The following is a 19,649-nucleotide window of genomic DNA, read 5'->3' on the forward strand; positions in this document are numbered from 1 at the left end:
CATAGATTTCTTGGCGTTAATTTTGTATCCTGCTACATTGCCGAATTCATTTATTAAGTCTATTAGTTTTTTTGATGGAGTCTTTCAGGTTTTTACGTACAATATCATGTCATCTGCAAATAAGGACAGCTTTACTTCTTCTTTACCAATTTGGATGCCTTTTATTTCTTCTTCTTGTCTAATTGCAATGGCTAATACTTTTAGTACTATGTCGAACAGGAATGGTGAGAGTGGGCATCCCTGTCTTGTTCCTGTTCTTAGGGGAAATGGTTTTAGTTTTTGCCCATTGAGTATGGTGTTAGCTGTGGGTTTATCATATATGGCTATTATTATGTTGAGGTATGATCCTTCTATTCCCACCTTGTTGAGAGTTTTTATCCAGAAAGGGTGTTGGATTTTGTCAAATGCTTTTTCTGCATCAATTGATATGACTATGTGATTTTTATCTCTCAATTTGTTTATGTGATGTATCACAATTATTGATTTGTGGATATTGTACCATCCTTGCATTCCTGGGATAAATCCTACTTAATCATGGTGTATGATCTTTCTGATGTACTGCTGGATTCGTTTTGCTAGAATTTTTTTGAGGATTTTGGCATCTATGTTCATGAGGGATATTGGCCTGTAATTCTCTTTCATTGTGTTGTCTTTATCTGGTTTTGGTATTAGGGTGATGCAGGCTTCATATAAGGAGATTGGAAGTGTTCCTTCCTCTTGAATTTTTTGGAATAGTCTGAGGAGGATAAGTTTTACTTCTTTCTTGAATGTTTGGTAAAATTCCCCTGTAAAGCCATCTGGCCCCAGGCTTTTGTTTGCTGGAAGCTTTTTTGATGACTGCTTCAATTTCTTCCATAGTTATTGGCCTATTGAGATGTTTAGATTCTTCCTGATTGAGTTTTGGAAGGTTGTATTTTTCTAGGAATATGTCCATTTCCTCCAGGTTGTCCAGTTTGTTGGAAGAGAGTTGTTCATAGTATTTTTTAACAATCCTTTGTATTTCAGTGGGGTCTGTTGTTATTTCTCCTGTTTCATTTCTGATTTTGTTTATTTGGGTCCTCTCTCTTTGCTTCTTGGTTTATTAATCTTGTTTATTCTTTGAAAGAACCAGCTCTTGGTTTTGTTGATCTTTTGTATTGTTCTTTGTGTGTTTTTGTTTTGTTTTGTTTTGTTTTGGTCTCAATGTTGTTGATCTCTGCTCAGATCTTTATTATTTCCTTCCTTCTGCTTACACTGGGCTTTTCTTGTTGCTCTCTTTCTAACTCTTTGAGTTGTAGGGTTAGGTAATTTATTACCATTGTTTCTTGTTTTTTGCAGTAGGCTTGTAGAACTATGAAATTCCCTCTCGAGAGTGCTTTCACTGTGTCCCATAGATTTTGGATTGTTGTGTTTTCATTGTCATTTGTTGCCATGATGTTTTTTGTTTCTTCTTTGATCTCTCTGGTAACCCAGTCATTGTTTAATAGCATGCTGTTTAATCTCCATGTGTTTGATATTTATGGATTGATTTTATTGAAGTTGATTTCCAGTATTATGCCACTGTGATCTGAGAAGATGCTTGATGTGATTTCTATCTTCTTAAATTTGAAGAGACTTTGCCTATGACCCAACATATGGTCTATCTTTGAAAATGACCCAAGTGCACTTGAGAAGAATGTATATTCTGTGGCTTTGGGGTGAAATGTTCTGAAGATGTCAATTAATTCCATCTGGTCTAGTGAGTCATTTAGGGTTGATGTTTCTCTGCTGATTTTTTGTTTAGAGGATTTGTCCAATGGTGATAGTGGGGTATTAAAGTCTCCTACTATGATTGTATTGCGGTCAATTTCTCCCTTGATATACTCCAGGTTTTTGGTGGGTTTTTTTTATGTATTTGGGTGCTCCTGTATTGGGTGCGTATATATTTACCAGAGTTATTTCTTCTTGTTGGATTGTTCCCTTTAGTATTATGAAGTAGCCTTCCTTATCTCTTGTTATGCCCTTCACTTTGAGATCTAATTTGTCAGATATAAGTATTGCTACCCCAGCTTTTTTTTCAGTTCCATTTGCCTGAAAAACCTTTTTCCATTTCTTCACCCTCAGTCTGTGTGCGTCTTTTTTTCTGAGGTGGGTTTCTTGTAGACAGCAGATATATGGGTCGTGTTTTCTTATCCAATCTGTTACCCTATGTCTTTTGATTGGGGCATTTAATCCGTTTATATTTAAAGTTATTATTGATAGGTGCTTATTTGTCGCCATATTTATTCTTTACCCCTGTGTTCCTTCTTCGCTTCCTATATTTTTTTTTACAGCAGACCCTTTAGCATTTCTTGCATTGCTGGTTTGGTGGTAATAAATTCCCTTAGTCCTCTTTTGTCTGTGAAGCTCCTGATTTCACCTTCAATTTTGATTGATAGCCTTGCTGGGTACAGTATTCTTGGATTCAGACCCTTCCTTTGCATGACTTTGTATATTTCCTTCCATTCCCTTCTGGCCTGATGAGTTTCTGTTGAGAAATCAGTCGCTAGTCTGATGGGGGTTCCTTTGTAGGTAACTTTCTGTCTCTCTCTGGCCGATTTTAAGATTCTTACTTTGTCGTTGGTGTTTGCCAATTTAATTATAATGTGCCTTGGCGTCAGTCTTTTGGGGTTCATTTTGCTTGGGACTCTGTGAGCTTCTTGGATTTGTGTGGGTTTTTTCTTCCCTATATCAGGGAAGTTTTCTGTCATTATTTCTTCAAACAGGTTTTCTATTCGTTGCTCAGTTTCCTTTCCTTCTGGAACCCCTATTATACGGATGTTGTTTTGTTTCATGTTGTCCCAAAGTTCCCTTAGGCTCTCCTCCTGCTTTTTAATTTTTCTTTCTAGAAGCTGCTCTACTTGGGTATTTTTTCCCCCATCTTGTCTTCTAGCTCACTGATGCGGTCCTCTGCTTCTTCTAGTCTACTCTTGATGCTTTCTATTGAGTTCTTTACAGCAGCAATGTCATTTTTCATTTCTTCTTGGTTCTTCTTCATTTCCTCTTGGTTCTTACTCATATTGTCAAATTTGTCTTCCATTCTTTTCAGCCACCTTATGACCATTTCTCTGAATTCTTTCTATGACAGGTTGCTTGCCTCCATTTCATTTACTTCCTTTTCTGATGATGCCTGCTTTTCTTTCCTATGCGTGCTGTTTCTTTGTCTCCCCATGGTCTCTCTTCTCCGGGTGTCTGGTTATGTAGTTCTCTCTCTCTCCTGCGTTGATTTAAAGGCACAAAATACAACACAACCAGATACAACGCACAAGGCCCTGAACAGAAATGTATTCATGATATTAATAACCCCAAATAAAGGTGACCACCAGAGAAAGGCAAATTAGAGGATAGGAGAGAAAGAAGAAGAGAACAAAGAAAGAAAGAAGTGTAAAAATGAAATTAGGAAAAGCAAAAAAAAAAATGTAAGAGAGAAAAGAAAGAGAATACAAAAGAAGAGGGGAACAAACTATATATATGCAGAGAAAACTCCAATAGAACAGCCACTAATCCCAACAAATGCCAGAAACAAGCAGCTGGAGATGAATACAAACTATAAACAACAACTAATATCAAGTGAGGCGAAGGAAAACAGAAGCAAAAACAAACAAAAACAAAACAAACAAACAAAAAAGAATAAGCAAAACAATCTCACAAACAAGCATAAAAAATCGATATAATCAATAATCAAGCAAAAAACAACAAAAGGACCGAGAGAAAAACAATTTTTTGGATAGTGAAGACAGAGAAAAGAGAGGTGTGTATGGACTTGGAGCAAGGGATTGGAAATTAGATATATAAATAAGGTGAAATTTTAACAGGGGGTAACAAGAAAGAATAGGGAAAATCTAAAGCAGGAAAAGAGTAAGAGAAACAGGACAACAAAAGGGGGAAAGTCAGGAAGAGAGTGATGGCATAAAGGTAAAGTTGAAATAGAGTAAAATGATGCTAAAGGAAAGATGAAAATAGAATGTAGAACACTAATCCCAAAGTAAAATAAAGAGAAAATAAAATGACACTTTTTTAAAAAAATGGGTAAAATAGTAGTAGTAATAATACTGATTGAAAATAAAAATGTAATAATTAAAAAGGTAAAATCAAGTGAGGAAAAAAGAAAAAATAGTTTCTTAAGTAAAAGATGAAAAATTAAAAAAATAAAAATGAAAATGTGCAGTAGTGAAGGTCATTCACTTCCTCTTCTGTTCTGTTTGGCACACCTGTTTCCTAATCAGGACAGTATTGCAGTTCCCTGAGTTCCACTGCTCCTCAGTGTTGTAAGCCAGTCCTGATTTTTAAGCAGGCAGTGTGTCTTAATTTCTTGTATTCCTTTATTTGTGTTTACACAAGAGTCAATTTGTGATTCAACCCCTGGGTGGCAGTGTTTCTGGATTGACCTCTGGGTCTAGAGGTCCTCTCTAGCCAGTGCTTAGATCCTGCTTTCCCTGTGGCATTCAATACCGGTTTGTGGGAGTGGATTGCCCCAGAGCTGGTTCTCTGATGGTTATTCCCCACTCTGATCCCCAGGTTCCAGAAAAACAACTTTCCCCTGCAGTCTCTTAGGGTGTCCCCAATTGGGTGATCCTATGTATTGGGCTTAGTAATCAAAAGTAAGGATTTAAAGAGTAAAAAGAAAAAAACAAACAAACAAAAACAAACAAACAAACAAACAAAAAGAGCCAGCGTAAGTGTTCAAACTCCAGGACTGCTAGCAAGTCTGTGCAGTCTTTTTTCCCCCTTGGTTCTAAGCAGCCGGCACACTTTTAAAAATTTTAGGCTGTCCTTTTGTGTCAGATCAAAATGGGTTGCTTTTTACAGTTCCTTTCTGTTAGCAGCTCTGAGGACCCTCTTCCACAGTCACGGATCATGCCAGCCCCAACAGCTATGGATTTTTCTAGGCGCAGACTTCCCCCAGTCCTCCAGCTCCCACAGTGCATGCGTTTCTCTCTCCTGCCAGGACCAGAGACCTCACCTTATCCCAGGCGAAATCTGACCTTTCCGTGGTGGAGTGTAGAGCTCCTCTGAATCCACGTGTTTGAGCCAATTGGGGACCGGTGTTCTGGGGTTCGCAGCTGTTCGGTGGGTGCCTTAGTTGTAGATTTTCAGGCTTCCGATAACATCCACTTTCCCTTTCAAGATGGCGTGGTCTCCGTGTCCGAGCCGGTCGCTCCAGGAGAGAACCCAGCAGCAGTGGGGGCTGCCCAGTCAGGGGAGCCCCATCCAGCAGTCCCCCACCGTTTCCTGGAGTATAGCTGTCCCTCAACTCACCAACAAACACTCTCTGTGCAACCCTCAGCTCTTCTTTCTGTCTGCTCCGGGAAGGCTCGGGACACATCTGTCTATTCTGCCGCCATTTTTTCCTCCCCTCATCTAATTTTTTTTTTTTATGAGGAAACAGAAGAATGGCAGGAGTAAGCCTATTCATTAGTAATTGAGATGGGCTTAGAATCCAAGCTTCCTCTGAACTCTGTGGTTCCCAATCCCTCCTAAAGATAAGAATCCACCAGGGAGCTTTTAAGATTATATATCCTAACACCCAACCTTAAAAATCTAGGTTTTTTAACACATTCCACAAGTAATTCTTAGGATATGCCAAGTTTCAGAACCATGTATGACCCAACCCTGCCTTCCATGTTAATTACTTGAGAGGTAACAAAACTCTTCAATGGTCTTAGATTCCCTAATAGTTGCATTAAAAATAAAATCACCAGTAACGAAGGAGTTAACTCAGCAATATATTCGGAGAAGGTAAACTGGATTGTGCTTTGCATCCTGTAGCCAAAATCATCATTATCTTCATTTGGTGTAGGAAAACCAAGAGATATATTAATGTTTCCCTTTTGCCAAGCACAGATAGTGTCTCAAGGAGAAGCCTCTAGTGTTCCCTCCATAGAAATGCATCATTTCCAGGCATTATGTGCTTCAGATTCTAGATGTGTTCTGCAACCACCCTCCTAAAGGTATCAGCACTGTTATGATCCAGAGTCTGATGGAAGCTGCTAGGCTAGGAGGATATGGGCCTACGACAAATACTAATTATTAAGTGATGACTAGATTGCAGGCATTTTGCATTCCATGCATCATCTCACTGAATCCTTGAGAAGCTTGCATGAGAAATGTCTCATTGTCATCTCATTATATGGATAAGCACATGGGGCTTGGACAAACTAAACCCTTGCTCAGGGTGGGACAGCTAGCAAGCAATAGACCTGAGATTCCCACCCAGACTATTTAATCCAAAACCCACTGCTTTAACCACTACATATACTCTGTCCCATCTGTTACCAGGTGTTTCTGAGATCTACGGAAACTACTAATATGCGAGACAGAGTTTCCTTTAGGAGTTTCCCATCCTAATGGGAAAAGAAGATGTTTTACTATTTTTTAAATATATTTTATTGATTTTTTTACAGAGAGGAAGGGAGAGAGATAGAGAGTTAGAAACATCGATGAGAGAGAAACATTGATCAGCTGCCTCCTGCACACCCCCTACTGGGGATGTGCCCAAAACCAAGGTACATGCCCTTGACCGGAATCGAACCTGGGGCCCTTCAGTCCGTAGGCCGACACTCTATCCACTGAGCCAAAACGGTTAGGGCAAGAAGATGTTTTATATTAAACAGCAAAACAATGTGTGCACATTGATCAGTCCTCTGTTCATTACTAAAATTACTTTGCATCCTTTGTAGAATGAGGTGCCATGATAATAAAAAAATATATATAAGCATTTCCACAGTAGGGCTACTCCTCACAGAATGCACTGCATATGTATTCTTGCATATGTCTGATGTGGTTTCCTATGTACATTAATCTTATCTGTCAGCCAAACGAAACCTACCTTGAGGATAGTAATCAGGACATGCTTATTCTGCATCCCCAGCAGAGAGCGCAGGGCTGCTTACATATGTATGCTCGATTAATATCTGTTCAATTGAATGCTCACTGACCCATTCAGGAATCTGCGCCAGATTTATTAGCACTGAAAGCAAATAGAAGGCCCCCATTCTAGAGGGAGGATTTCACAGCCTGTACCAGCCCAGCCTTCAGAACCTCACATATGAAGAGACTAACGAATAGGATGGAAAACTTTTAATTAACAGCCTAGCCAAAAAAAAAAAAAATGTCATTCCAATCTGCTGTTTTGTTTCCATTAATTCACTCAGATTCAGCAGGAATTCCACCAAGGAATTGGGGTGAGCAGCTGGAGAGGGAGGGAAGCACATAAATAAATCATGAGTGTCATTAAAATTTGTAAACTAATAACTTCTGGGAAGTCTTAGCAATTATTATCAGGGTTTTCTTGGCAAACAAAAAATTAATAAATCCAAAAGGTCTCCAATTCCTATTTAGAAAAAAACAAACCAGCATCCTCAGAAAGGTCACTGACAGAACAATTAGGGGAGGAAATAAATGATCCAGACAACAGCTTGCAAAGCAGATGAAAAGTCACAGGACTCCCCAGTGGCAGGAAGATGAGACAACTCAATACAGAGAAAGCGACAGGGCTAGGCGGGCCTGGCCTGGGATTGGTTTGGGGCTATTGGAATGTCAGCTCAGTTGTCCAAGCCTTTATTTAGTGTCGCCCAAGGGACAGGCTTTGTAGATCTGGAAATCAGAAAGGCACATGTCCCCTGCTCTTGAGAAGTTCCCAGGCTAGGAACAAATCACTGTACACTGTAGGGATGTGCCATTAGCAGTGAGCAGAGGAGGGTCAGGGAAAGTGTCTAGGAGGATGTGCCTGGGAAGTGGTACACTACATACATACCCTGACCAGGAGCCCCTTGCTCTGCAGGCCCTGAGGCCAGGCATACAGAGGAATGGCCAATCCTAGTTGCTCATCAAGAGAAGACTGTCTTCCATTCTGCTAGGCTGGGAGTGAAAGAAGTAGAGAGGAGGAGGGAAGAGAAGAACTGAGGTGAAATAGGAATAGAGGGAGTCCATCCATTGAAAAAGATTCCTGTTCTTATGCCTCCACAACTGCAAATGCATTTAGCTCCAGGAGGATCCCTAATCCAATAGAAAAGCCACAGGAAAATTCCCAATCATAAACTGACTACCCTGGGACCTTTGCTAGAGAGCAGCGCTTGGGATGGACAGATGGAATCTGGACAATTGCTTGCTAGCTCATCTCTCTCCAGGAATTAGTTCCTTAAACAATTTATTTTGAGGAAGAGTAATGTTCTTATCAGTCCAAGTGTCAGAGGTTAAGACATATAGGACTGAGTCCCAGAAGCGATTTGCCAGTCAGAAACATAAATCCCAACTGTGATTTATGTTCAAAACTAAAGACTCAAAAACCTCAGGCAGTGGAATAATTGGCCTTATCATAGTTCCCATTTCCAGAGATAAGTGACATTCTTGCTCCCAAATCGAGGACCATGAATGTCAACAAATGAGGCAGAGGTATACACCTGTGTGTGCAGAGGAGCATGAAGATGGCACCAAAGCCTATGCCACATGCTGTTTTCAGAGAAATGAGGGCGAACATAGCCCGGCCTTTGAGTCCATGATGCCTGCACATCAGGTAATACGGGCCTATTTTCAGTGGGAATGGAGGAGACAAGAAATAAAGGGTAATCTATATCTAGCTCCAGAATTTCTATTTAAGAGGACACGTGATACTATGTAAAGAATCCATGATTAGGGAGCCCCTACTCTCAGACTAATGACCTTAGCCTTCCCCCCACCCCCGATCCACTTATTAGCTGTATGACATGAGGCAAGTCATTTAATCTCTGAAGTGCTCAATATTTTCATCTGTAAAATGGGGCCAGTGATAAACCAACTCCTATGTTTTATTGTACAGGACAGAACAAGATAGCTTCAAGTTTGTTATAAAGGAAAAAATAAAAGGAACTAGCATAGAGAAGCTGATCAATTACAGGTGGATTACGTGATGAAGACTAATTCTCCTGAGTATGTCCCATGCATAGAGCACTGTATGCCAGGCACTTTCCTAGGAAATTCACACAGTTTGTGTCATTGAAATATCATAACCACTCTGTGAGGTAGATGCTTGTATTATCCTCATTGTTACAGATAAGAAAATGGAGGCATAGAGAGGTGAAGAAATTTATTCAAGGTTACTCTGTGGCTAAGTGGAAAAGCGTGAACTTGAACCCAGGCCATCAGTCCCAGAGCCTTCACTTAAATACTTTGCTGAGAAGGAAACTGATGGATGCTGAGCCTCCTGACTGTGACTCACCACTCCTCCTCAAGTCAGGCTTACTTCAAATCCAATAGAGTTGGGGCCCAATATCACCCTTGACTGCTGGGCAGCCCCCAAGCTTGACACACTATGGGCTGAAAGTGAAACTCTGTTCTTTTTAAAAAGTCAGTCCCTACCTCACAAATTCTCTAAGCTTGAAATCCTATATGTAAAATGTTATTTGACTAAGAGATGCCAACAGACGGTTGTGCTAATGGCCAATCTATGCAGCCATCCTTCTGTTGGTGGAGAAAATATTTGACTCACCTCTCATATAATATAATAGCAACAAGGAGTTCCGGAAAGAGGGTCACAGGGCACAAGATATTGCTACATTGCTGAATGTTTTTAAACAGTCTTGTCTATTTAGAGGTAGATGATCTCTGAATTATTAATCCAATGAGGCAAATAATTATATCACACTGTAACCTGCCAGGGAGTGTCACCTTGTCATGACAGCTACTGCTCCAGGCTTCTCTGTTACACAGAAGATTGAAGAATCACCAAATTCAATTCCAACTTGGTTAAGCACGCTGGGCCAAATCATGCATCCGAATGGGTGCATGTTTTATTTAGTTTCTTTTCTCTGCACACTGTGTTACTAAGGAAGATCATAGTGCTCTAGGCTCTAACTAAAATGCATCATCTTCAGTATAGAAAAGAGAGTGGGAGACACTCTCTTTAGGAGCTGAGCAGGGAAGACAGTAAAAAGTAGAAGAGGCCTGGCCAGTGTTGCTCAGTGGTTGCACATCGACCTATGAACCAGGAGGTTCGATTCCCAGTCGGGGCACAGGCCCAGGTCATAGGCTCGATCCCTAGTATGGGGCACGCAGGAAGCAGCCGATGGATGATTCTCTCTCATAGCTGATGTTTCTATGATGTTTCTATGTCTCTCTCCCTCTCCCTTCCTCTCTGAAATATATATAGTTAGTTAGTTAGTTAGTTAGTTAGTTAGTTAGTTAGTTAGTTAGTTAGAAGAGGCCCCAGCAATCTGTAAAATTCCCACAAAGTTGAGGAGCAGTTTCTTCCCTCAATCATACTCTACCCAGGTTCCTAAGCTGGGCTTTATCAGACCCATGAACCTTCTGAAACACAATACAAAAATACGTTCCTAGCCCGGGCCAAGTGCACAGTTGGTTAGAGCATTGTCCTGATACACCAAGGTTGCAGGTTCAATCCTGGTCAGGGAACATACAAGAATCAACCAATGAATGCATAAAGAAGTGGAACAACAAGTAGATGTTTCTCTATCTCCCTTCCTCTCTCTCTCTAAAATCAATCAATTTTTTTAAAAGTATATTCTTAGCCCAGCCAGTGTGGCTCAGTGGTTGAGCATTGACCCGTGAACCAGGAGGCCACTGGTTCAATTCCTGGTCAGGGCACATGCCAGGGTTTCAGGCTTGATCCCCAATGGGGGTCGAGGGGAAATGTGGGAGGCAGCTGATCCATGATGTTTCTTTTTCATCAATGTTTCTATTCCTTTCCCTTCCTCTCTCTCTAAAAATACCAATAAAAAACATTTTTAAGTACATTCTTATATAGCATTTATCCAAAGGGAAAGCCCACAATATCCCCCAGCTTTTCAAATCCCTAATAGGCCCCACCACGTGTGGCTTGCTTTGTTATTTGCACCAAGCAGACAGTACAGGAGTCAGGCTTCAGGGGTCAGCACAGTATCAATGCGATTGGACCTGCTAGGAAGGTGTCTGAGGCTCTAATCCTCTGGGAGTCCTGCGTGAGTGGAAATAGGCATGCTTTCATATATTACAAGTCCCTGGTTACTTATACCTCTGCCAATTTTCAATGAGCAGCAAAATTAGGTTTTGGACATTCTGTGCAAATGGAGGCAGGCCTCAATCAATAGGAGCAATTAACACCTAAATATTTAATAGATGCTGTGACTGCTCCCCTTCCCTGGGAGAGAGGCCCTGGCTAGTCCTCTGCAAACAAACAAGTCACCCGAAGCAGCAGCAAGGTGTGCAGACACTCACGGCCCAGACGCCTCTGCTGCAGACCCCAGGAATCCCTCAGGACAGGGCTCTGGGATGAAGACACAAGCAAGTGAAGGGCCTTTTGTGACAGCATCCTCCCCAGTATCTACAAAGGACAAAGTACCCAGACACATACATGGCCTCTTGAGTCCCATGGATAGAATAAGTGTGGAGCGTGAAATGCGGACTCACAGTGGCTAATGAAACTTGCTGTCGTCCTGTGTGGCAGGCAGTGTGGCTGTGAGCAGAGTGTGCATGGGAGGAGGTCTGTGGAAGGCTAAGTGTGCAGGTGTCCCCAATCCAGAGAAACTCCTAGGTTCATGGCTGCATGCAATCCCTGTCTGTGCTACCCCACCCACATCCACCTTCTTCCTATCCTGGTGCCGCAGCATCCTATCAGGGCTGGATTACCCACCACCCACTATGGGCACCGAGCCTAGGGCACAAATGCTTTTGTCCTTTTAAAGTCAAAACAAAAAACAAAAACAAAATACAATTTTAGGCTGAAAAAAAAAGTTTTCACACATTTGTCATACCAATGCACTCATAAGATATATCTTTTAATATTATTGTCTAGAGGAAGTAGCCCACAAAAGCTCAGGACCATGAAAGTCCCTGCACAGACCTGATTCCCACATGGGTCTATTCTCATAAGTGCAGGCTTCTCAGAAACAACAGCACCTCACAGATGCAAAGGACTGAAAACAGTCGCACCAGGACAAGTATCCCTTCCACAACAGATCCCTTCCCCACGGTCTCTCCTTGTCAGGCCCGCTCCCCCATCTTTCCAACCGCACCTGTGCTCACCTGGAAGCGTGAGACACCGCAGAACACAGAAGCAACAATCCTACCCAGGGGAACATGTGACCGGCGTCGAAAGAAATAAGCAGAGTGCTAAGGCAATCCACAGGTGCAGGCCATCGGGGACATTAAAGAGGGCTTCAGGGGGAGGACCCCCTCCCTTCTGCTCCTTCCAAACAGGCTTCCCAGCCCCTCAGCTGGCATTTCTCACGTGAGCCCAGCCAAGTGGCTCCTTAAGAATCTCTAAGCCACTTACCTCCAAAGTGAACTCTCAGTCACACTCCCCAGGTTGAAGTCATAAAGCTTCGTCAGGATAAGTATGACCTGAAAGGAGGGTGAGGAGGGCAGAGGAGAGGAACAAAAGGGGGAGAAAAAGGAAGCTTATGTTAGTTTGTATAACAATATGCACTGCATCTCAAATCACCCAGAGGACGGCTTAGTAGCTATCCGTTTAGTTGACGGGTTATTATAGGATCAAGCAAGGGGGGAAACATGTTCATTTAATGCATCCCCAGAATGGGTAGCATTTATTTTAATCCTGAAGATGGTTTGCACTTGAAATAAAAACATGCCAACAGGAATTCACTGGGAATTGACAGTTGTTTCTCCACAGCTGTCCTCCTTCAAGGTCAGGCACAGCTGGCTAGCTCTGCTCACTGGTGTGGCCACCCCGGGGATCAGAGGATGGGCTGCTTTTGATCTGGAGATGACTCTGACTTGCTGACTTGGGCTAAAAGGGTAGAAGGAACTGGGCCCCATACTGCCCACAAGGGTTCAAAGAGATTTTGTGTTTCCATCACTAGGACCATAAATATTTCTATGGCAGGCAGGTCCAGTCCCCAATATTCCCTGATGCCACCTGCCACCTACCATGCAGCATCTGTCCCCACCATGGAGTATGCGGGTCATTGGACTCCACTGGACTCCAGGACACTTTCCTGACTCCAGTTGATATCACAAAGCCCGTGCTGAAATGGTCTCGGCTGGTGGGTCTGGTCCTATGCCCTTTACACTTCTCCAGCTGAAGACTTGGATATAAGACATTTCCCTGCCTTCCCCTCATGAACCTGGACAGTGGCTTATGCACAACTCCGTACCTACAAAAATGCTAAGCGCTTGCACCTGAATCGATTTTAATCAAAACGCAGGTGCCTAATATACAGCGTCTGCCTGCACGCGTCATAATCCAGTTACACATAATTGTGTTTATCTAAATTTAATGCACAACTCATTTCACTTTTCTCAGCTCCATCCCATTCCACAATTTAACTTCCTCCAGTTCATTTGCACAGCAGCCATTAAACACTTTCTGAGATAATGAATTTCTGCTACCAAGATGGGGCCTTCCCATTCTAGGTATCCATTTACGATTAAAGAAAAGTAATCAGCCATTATATTGAACATGTTTATGGCATTTAACTGATGACAAAACACTCACTTTGATATTTACTCTCATCCAGCACCCCATGGGGCCGGTCAGCTCCATTTCCATTTCTTTTATGTAAACTAAGAAAAAAATTAGAGGCAAGGATGTGACCCATTAGAGGTCACAGAGAGTCCATGGCAAAGTTGGTTCAAGTTTTCTGCGGGGCCATTACTAGAGGGCTCATAGGTCTCCTCTCTGACTGAGTCCTGTGCTGGGAAATGGTGGATTGGCAAGAAACAGCCAAGCCAAGGGAGACATCATTGGCATGGCTCTTTGTAGAACAATAGACTCTGCTAAGCCACCTGTCCTATTAGCAGAGCGCAACAGCAAGGTGTGTGAATCCTATGCACAGAGCTGCTCTCCACAGTCACTCCATGGTCCTGGCCTCTCCCATTCACAATGAGTTTCCTCATTTGTGTGTGTGGTTTTTTTAAATATATTTCTTTATTGATTTCAGAGAGGAAGGAAGGAGAGGGAGATAGAAACATCAATGATGAGAGAAAATCAGAATCATTGATCAGCTGCATCCTGCACACCTCCTACTGGGATCAAGCCCACAACCCAGGCATGTGCCCTTGGCCAGAATCGAACCTGGGACCCTTCAGTCTTCAGGCTGACGCTCTATCCACTGAGCCAAGTCGGCTAGGGCAGAGTTTCCTCATTTGTTAAAATCAGGGGCTAGTGAAAGCAAGGGACTTATCCACACCCTTCCCAACCAGATGCTTAACAATGTGCCAGATAAGTCCTGTTTTATAGAATTAATACACATACATACACACACACACACACACACACTAGATTTCTCCCTTTTATTTTTCCTTATTTTTTTCTACAAAGTCATACTCAGTCAGTATGTAAAAGCACAGATGGGCCTGGCCTGCATGGCTCAGTGGTTGAGCATTGACCTATGAACCAGAATATCATGGTTCAATTCCTAATCAGGGCACATGCCCTGGTGGTGAGCTCAATCCCCAGTGTGGGATGAGCAATAGGTAACCAATCTATTATTCTCTCTCATCATTGATGTTTCCATCTCTCCCTCTCCCTTCCTATCTGAAATTAATATATGTTTTGTTTTTTTAAACACAGGTGGCTATATGCAAGCCATCTGAAATTCTGGACAAACAAACTCAAAACTGTGCTCTGCTAGGAATAGGTTGGAACACCGCTCTAGAGCCCTGCAGGTGAAAATCAGAACATTTTTCTCCCAACATCAGACCTGCAGGGACATGAAACAATCTCCAAAAAGTGCCAAGTCACAGCAGAGATAACAAAGAGACGTTGGGGGTAAGAGTTCCACTTTATTATTAAAGCTGCTAATAAATGACTGGGTCTGCAAAACCCTTGTACAGACCCAGAGCCATTCTCATTCTCTCAGTCTCCTTACCCAAAGCTTGGGCCCAATGCATAAACAGATCTTTATGATACCACGTAGTAAGTACAATGATAAAGTAAATCCAGGGAATGTTGGGAGCAAGAGACACTCCCTTTCCCTCCTTCCCTCCATCTCTTCTGGCCCTAGTATGTTTCTGTGTATCTAACCTCATCTTGGTGTCTGTCCGTTCTTGGAGGATCCAAACACACCCTTCTCAACCTCTATGAAGATTATTTCTGCTTTCATGGGAGAGTTTCAATTATGCCTCTTGATTAGGAATCTTTACTGGGTCCCCCCGCCCCCACCCGCTAAATAATGAAACTCAGACACTGGCCCACAGACATTCCTCCAACCACTTTTCCACAATTCTCAAGACACTGTCCCCTGCTTTAGCAATCCAAGTTTCTCAAGGGGCTGCAAATATGCTAAATTCATTCTTACTACTCTGCTTTCTCTCTTGTCGTGCTCAATCATCACATCATTGCGTGTGCCCAGTCCTCTTATTACTACCTGCACAGCCTGCCTGTTGTACAGAAAATAGCTCAAAATCCACCTTCTTCAGGCAGCCTTCCAAGACTACCCCAGCCATCAAAGTTCTCTCTTCTGAGAAAGAGAGAGCATAACTTGCTACTTAGTTAAGCACTATCTTAATAATGCCTAGATATCCCATCAGGCCTAGCTATCCCATCAGTTACCATCTCATAGACTTTTTGTTAAATTTCTTTATTGATTAAGGTATCACATATTTGTCCTCATCCCCCCATTCCCATCCCAAACCCCTCCCCACACATACCCCCACCCCCTATTGTCCGTGACCACTGGTTAGGCTTATATGCATGCACACAAGTCCTTTGGTTGATCTCTCCCCCTTACCCCCACCCTCCCCTACCTTCCCTCTGAGGTTTGACAGTCTGATCGATGCTTCCCCTTCTCCGGGTCTGTTTTTGTTCATCAGTTTATGTTGCTCATCATTTCCCCTAGATGAGCGAGATCATGTGATACTAGAAATACACTTATAAGAACCGAAAATGAGACAAGCAATAATGGTTATGCTGAGAGGAAAACAAACCAAAGGAAAATTGTTTGGGCAAAAAATGAAAAAAGATCCCAAGTCAAATTTATAGAAAAGATTCCTTTATTAACTTTTGGTCGAGAATATGTTTGTATATTTTCAGAAAACACCTCCAAGACCATGTGGATTCCTGCAACAGAGAGGAATTGACAGGACTGCTCCACCCATGAAGACAGAAGAGAAACAGTCCAGAGATGAAAGACGCTGACAACACCTTGCCATACTAGCAGTCAGCAGCTGTGCATCACGGCAGGTTGCCCAGGACCAAACCAGAGAGGGTCGGACCTGCATTACCACCATTTGTCCACCATCCAGAACTGAAATATCATTGCTGACATGTACACATAAGGAACAGTTTTACATTGAAATTGGGACTCATAGAACCGTCTCATAGACTTTTAACAATTTGCGGTAGGGTTCATGGTTTGTACCTCTGCCCTCCCTAACAGACAGGCTCGGCATGTCAAAGGTTCCTATAAATAACCACTTTTTGAGTCAGTGAAAGATAATGGTGTTTTGGCAGTAAATCATAGTCTTCAGAAAGTGGTGGTAGGAATTTAGTCTACTGCCTTCATCTTACAGATGAGAAAACTGAGACACAGAGAGAGGAAGTGACTCAGGTTGAAGTCCCAATAATGTGTGACCTTGACCAAGTGCCCAGGACACTATTCTCACTCCATGAGTAGAGTGGAGCCTAATGTTCACTGGGGAACAGTGATGAGGATATGCTGGCCCCACTTTTGGCAAGTTTGACTTGATTGGTCTGGGTAGTGTCCAGAAATCTTCCTGTGGCAACTGGAGGACCACTCCTTGAGAAATATTCCAGTACATCCTGATTCCTGTCCCAAGTCTGTGCCTCAATGACACCACCCTCCCACCTTGCTGAGACCCTGATATAGAAAAGCACCCCTCCTTCTACAATGAGTTTAACCTAACAAAGAAGGCAGGCGGATGTATGAGGAGGATGTCTCAGCAAAGTCACCACAGCATTGCCCAGAGGAAAAGTCCCAACACTGAGAAGGGGGGCTAGAAGATTCCTTTCCCCAGGAGCCAGCACAGAAGGACAATAATGAAGCTATGAAGAGTTGATAATGTAATCCTTAGCCTTTAGACATTCTGTGTCAAGCAAACAAAACCAAGAACAAAAGAAAGCTTACCAACCTCTGGCTTCTCTTGCCACTCAAGAGGGAATTACCAGGGAGGAAAGCTAAAAACACAGGCAGTAAGCCCACCTAACAAGCCCCAGGCTGCTGGGAAGGTAGTCAGAATAGAAAGAGAAAAGTGTGCCTCGAGAATCACCAGTGGCTGAGCATGGTGGAGGACCCATAAGAAAGCCTGACTTGACTCTCCTCCAACAGAGGTTCCCAGAGGAGAGTGAACACTCAAATTCAAAGAAGCAGCAGGGAGAAAGCATTAATTGAACCCCTACTATGTGCTAAATACTGTTGCTGGATGCTTCTCCATCCTCACAAGTTTTTGAGACTGAGCAGGTGTTATAAAATATCACCATTTTACAGATGAAGAAACTGAGTTCTGAGAGCTAAGCAAATTGCCCCAATAGTACCAACAAGAAGAAAACAGAGCCAGCATTCCCACCCAAGCTATATGACTCCACCATGCCTGTTGTACTTTAATGCAATGCTTCTCCATTCAGCAAATGTTTAAGTGGGCTTTTTGTGCACAAGGCAATGAACAGGAATACAGGGAGAAGAAATAGATATCCTTGCCCTCCAGGAGTTTATCACTCATTCATGGATTCCACAAATAGTTATGGAACACTCTTACGTGAAGTAGAAATCAGGGATAGCCAGGGCTCAAAGCCCAGGGGTGAAAATAATTTTTGATTTCTTGATTCTTTGAGGAAAAAAATAGGAAACATAGATGTGTAATAAGAAAAGAACTAGACAAATTGTTGGGAGACCCAGGTTTGTGAAATAAATGGTCAAATAAGTAACTTTTTTACCTAACTGGTTACAATCCTGGCTTATCTCATCTCTAAATAGAAGCCATGTACATACAGACACACACACAGGGTAGTAGAAAAGTCACTAGCTATATATGTGAGTGTTTATATAAATATAGCTAGAAAATCTTGTATATATATTTATGATATGTATATATACATATATACGTATTTATACATATATACACGCGTAACCTTAAATTGCCATTTGACATCTTCTCTAGAATAACAAACACTCTGTTCACACATATCTTACAGCCTTTAACACAGTGGGTTAAAGAGACTTCATATGTCTACCTTGTCTGTTAGATTGCAACATCTTTTAGGTTAGAAATCAGGTCTCTGCACCCCCAATACCTCGCACAACACCTGACACATAGCAGGTCCTATACGAGGTCCACTGAGTGAATTATAAACATGTGGCAATAAAAGAAGAGATGAGATGATAAACCTATGAGAGACATACAGATAATGTGCTATAAGAGTTGAGAAGAGGAAGCAATTAAATTGAGAAAATGTGATCAACAAAGTCTTCTGGAGAGAATATATGATCTGGGACTTGGTACATGGTAAGAATTTCTATATACAAAAATGGAAGCAACCCTCCATCCTTTCCTTTCTCTCTCTCTCTCTCTCTCTCTCTCTCTCTCTCTCTCTTTCTCCCCCCCCCCTCCCCGCCAGGAAAGAAGGGGAAGAGAACAATGGAACCATGCAGAATGGATGGAGAAAGCCCAATGTGTGGTCCGTCAACTAATAAAAAGTTTTATAAGAATAAAGAGGGTGGTGACGATGAGGGACTATATTATAAGAGATTTGCTATGTATATATAGTACATACATTATGTAAAATAAATAATATATATAAAGAGACTAGTATAAGAAAGTAACAAAAAAAGGGCATGGCTGGCCTCTTACAAAATCAACTGGTACTGTCTGTGTTGACCAACACCTCCAACTGTCTTGTCCCCAGACACCTAGTATCTCCTGCTGCCCACAGATTTCAAGCCAGCCTTCTACTAACTGCCTGATCTTTAGACACATGGTGACAGTAGCTAATGTCTTTATATCTCATTTCTGCCTCTCTCTTTCATTTATCTATTTCTGCCTTATTCCCACACAGCATAAGATTCTGGTGATAAAGGAGCAAAAGAGAAATGGCTCCTGTCCTCATGGCATGTGTAGTGTTCCTGAACCTGCTGCCTTCCAGGATTCCCTGCATTTGAACTAAGGGGTCCAAGTGCCCGGCATGGTTAGGGTGAGTGATATTTGGGTGTAAAGGAGCTTTCTACATTCTTTCCTAAGTGAGAGGAGGTACCCACACTCAGAACTGCAAAGACTGTTCCGTCCCTATTCCACCTGAGAATGCTTCTAATTCTCCCTGTGTCTCTAATCACTTATTGCATCGGGTCCATCTGTGAGCCTTCTGGATGGGGCCCGTGTGGCAGCCTGGGAGAAAAGAGAGCACTTGCTGTGAGGGGGCTGCACTCTAAACTCAGTCTTACCACATCTACTGTGTGAGCCTGAGCAGCTTACATTGTCAGAATCTGCTCCAATTTCCTAATCTGGACAATGATACACTTCCCCCTGCCAACCTCACAGAGCTGTTGATTCAAATCAAATAAATGAAGCTGACCTGCTTTGTGAGCTGTACTGTGCAAATATGAGTTATTAGTATGATAATTATTCTTCAGGAGACAAGGGTTCCCTGTAATCCTCTTTTGGTGAGAGGGAAAGAGTCTGGAATTGTGAAGCTCTGTCTAAAAAGTACCCATCATGCCCAGCCAGTGTGGTTCAGGGGTTGAGTGTTGACCTATGAACCAGGAGGT

The 19,649-nt window shown here is 42.4% G+C and overlaps 1 protein-coding gene across 1 annotated transcript in view; it reads right to left on the reverse strand.

The window, feature by feature from the left end:
- The window catches only part of SORCS3 (sortilin related VPS10 domain containing receptor 3), a 552,458-nt gene that overhangs the window by 357,598 nt on the left and 175,211 nt on the right, over positions 1 to 19,649 (reverse strand). Inside the window, exon 2 of the mRNA XM_080641763.1 lies at positions 12,245 to 12,312. Within this exon, the coding sequence (XP_080497889.1) occupies positions 12,245 to 12,312 (68 nt within the window). The remainder of the gene's footprint in view (positions 1 to 12,244; positions 12,313 to 19,649) is intronic.

Source organism: Plecotus auritus, assembly GCF_963455305.1.
Source record: "Plecotus auritus genome assembly, chromosome: 9".
In the NCBI taxonomy this organism is placed as follows: domain Eukaryota; kingdom Metazoa; phylum Chordata; class Mammalia; order Chiroptera; family Vespertilionidae; genus Plecotus; species Plecotus auritus.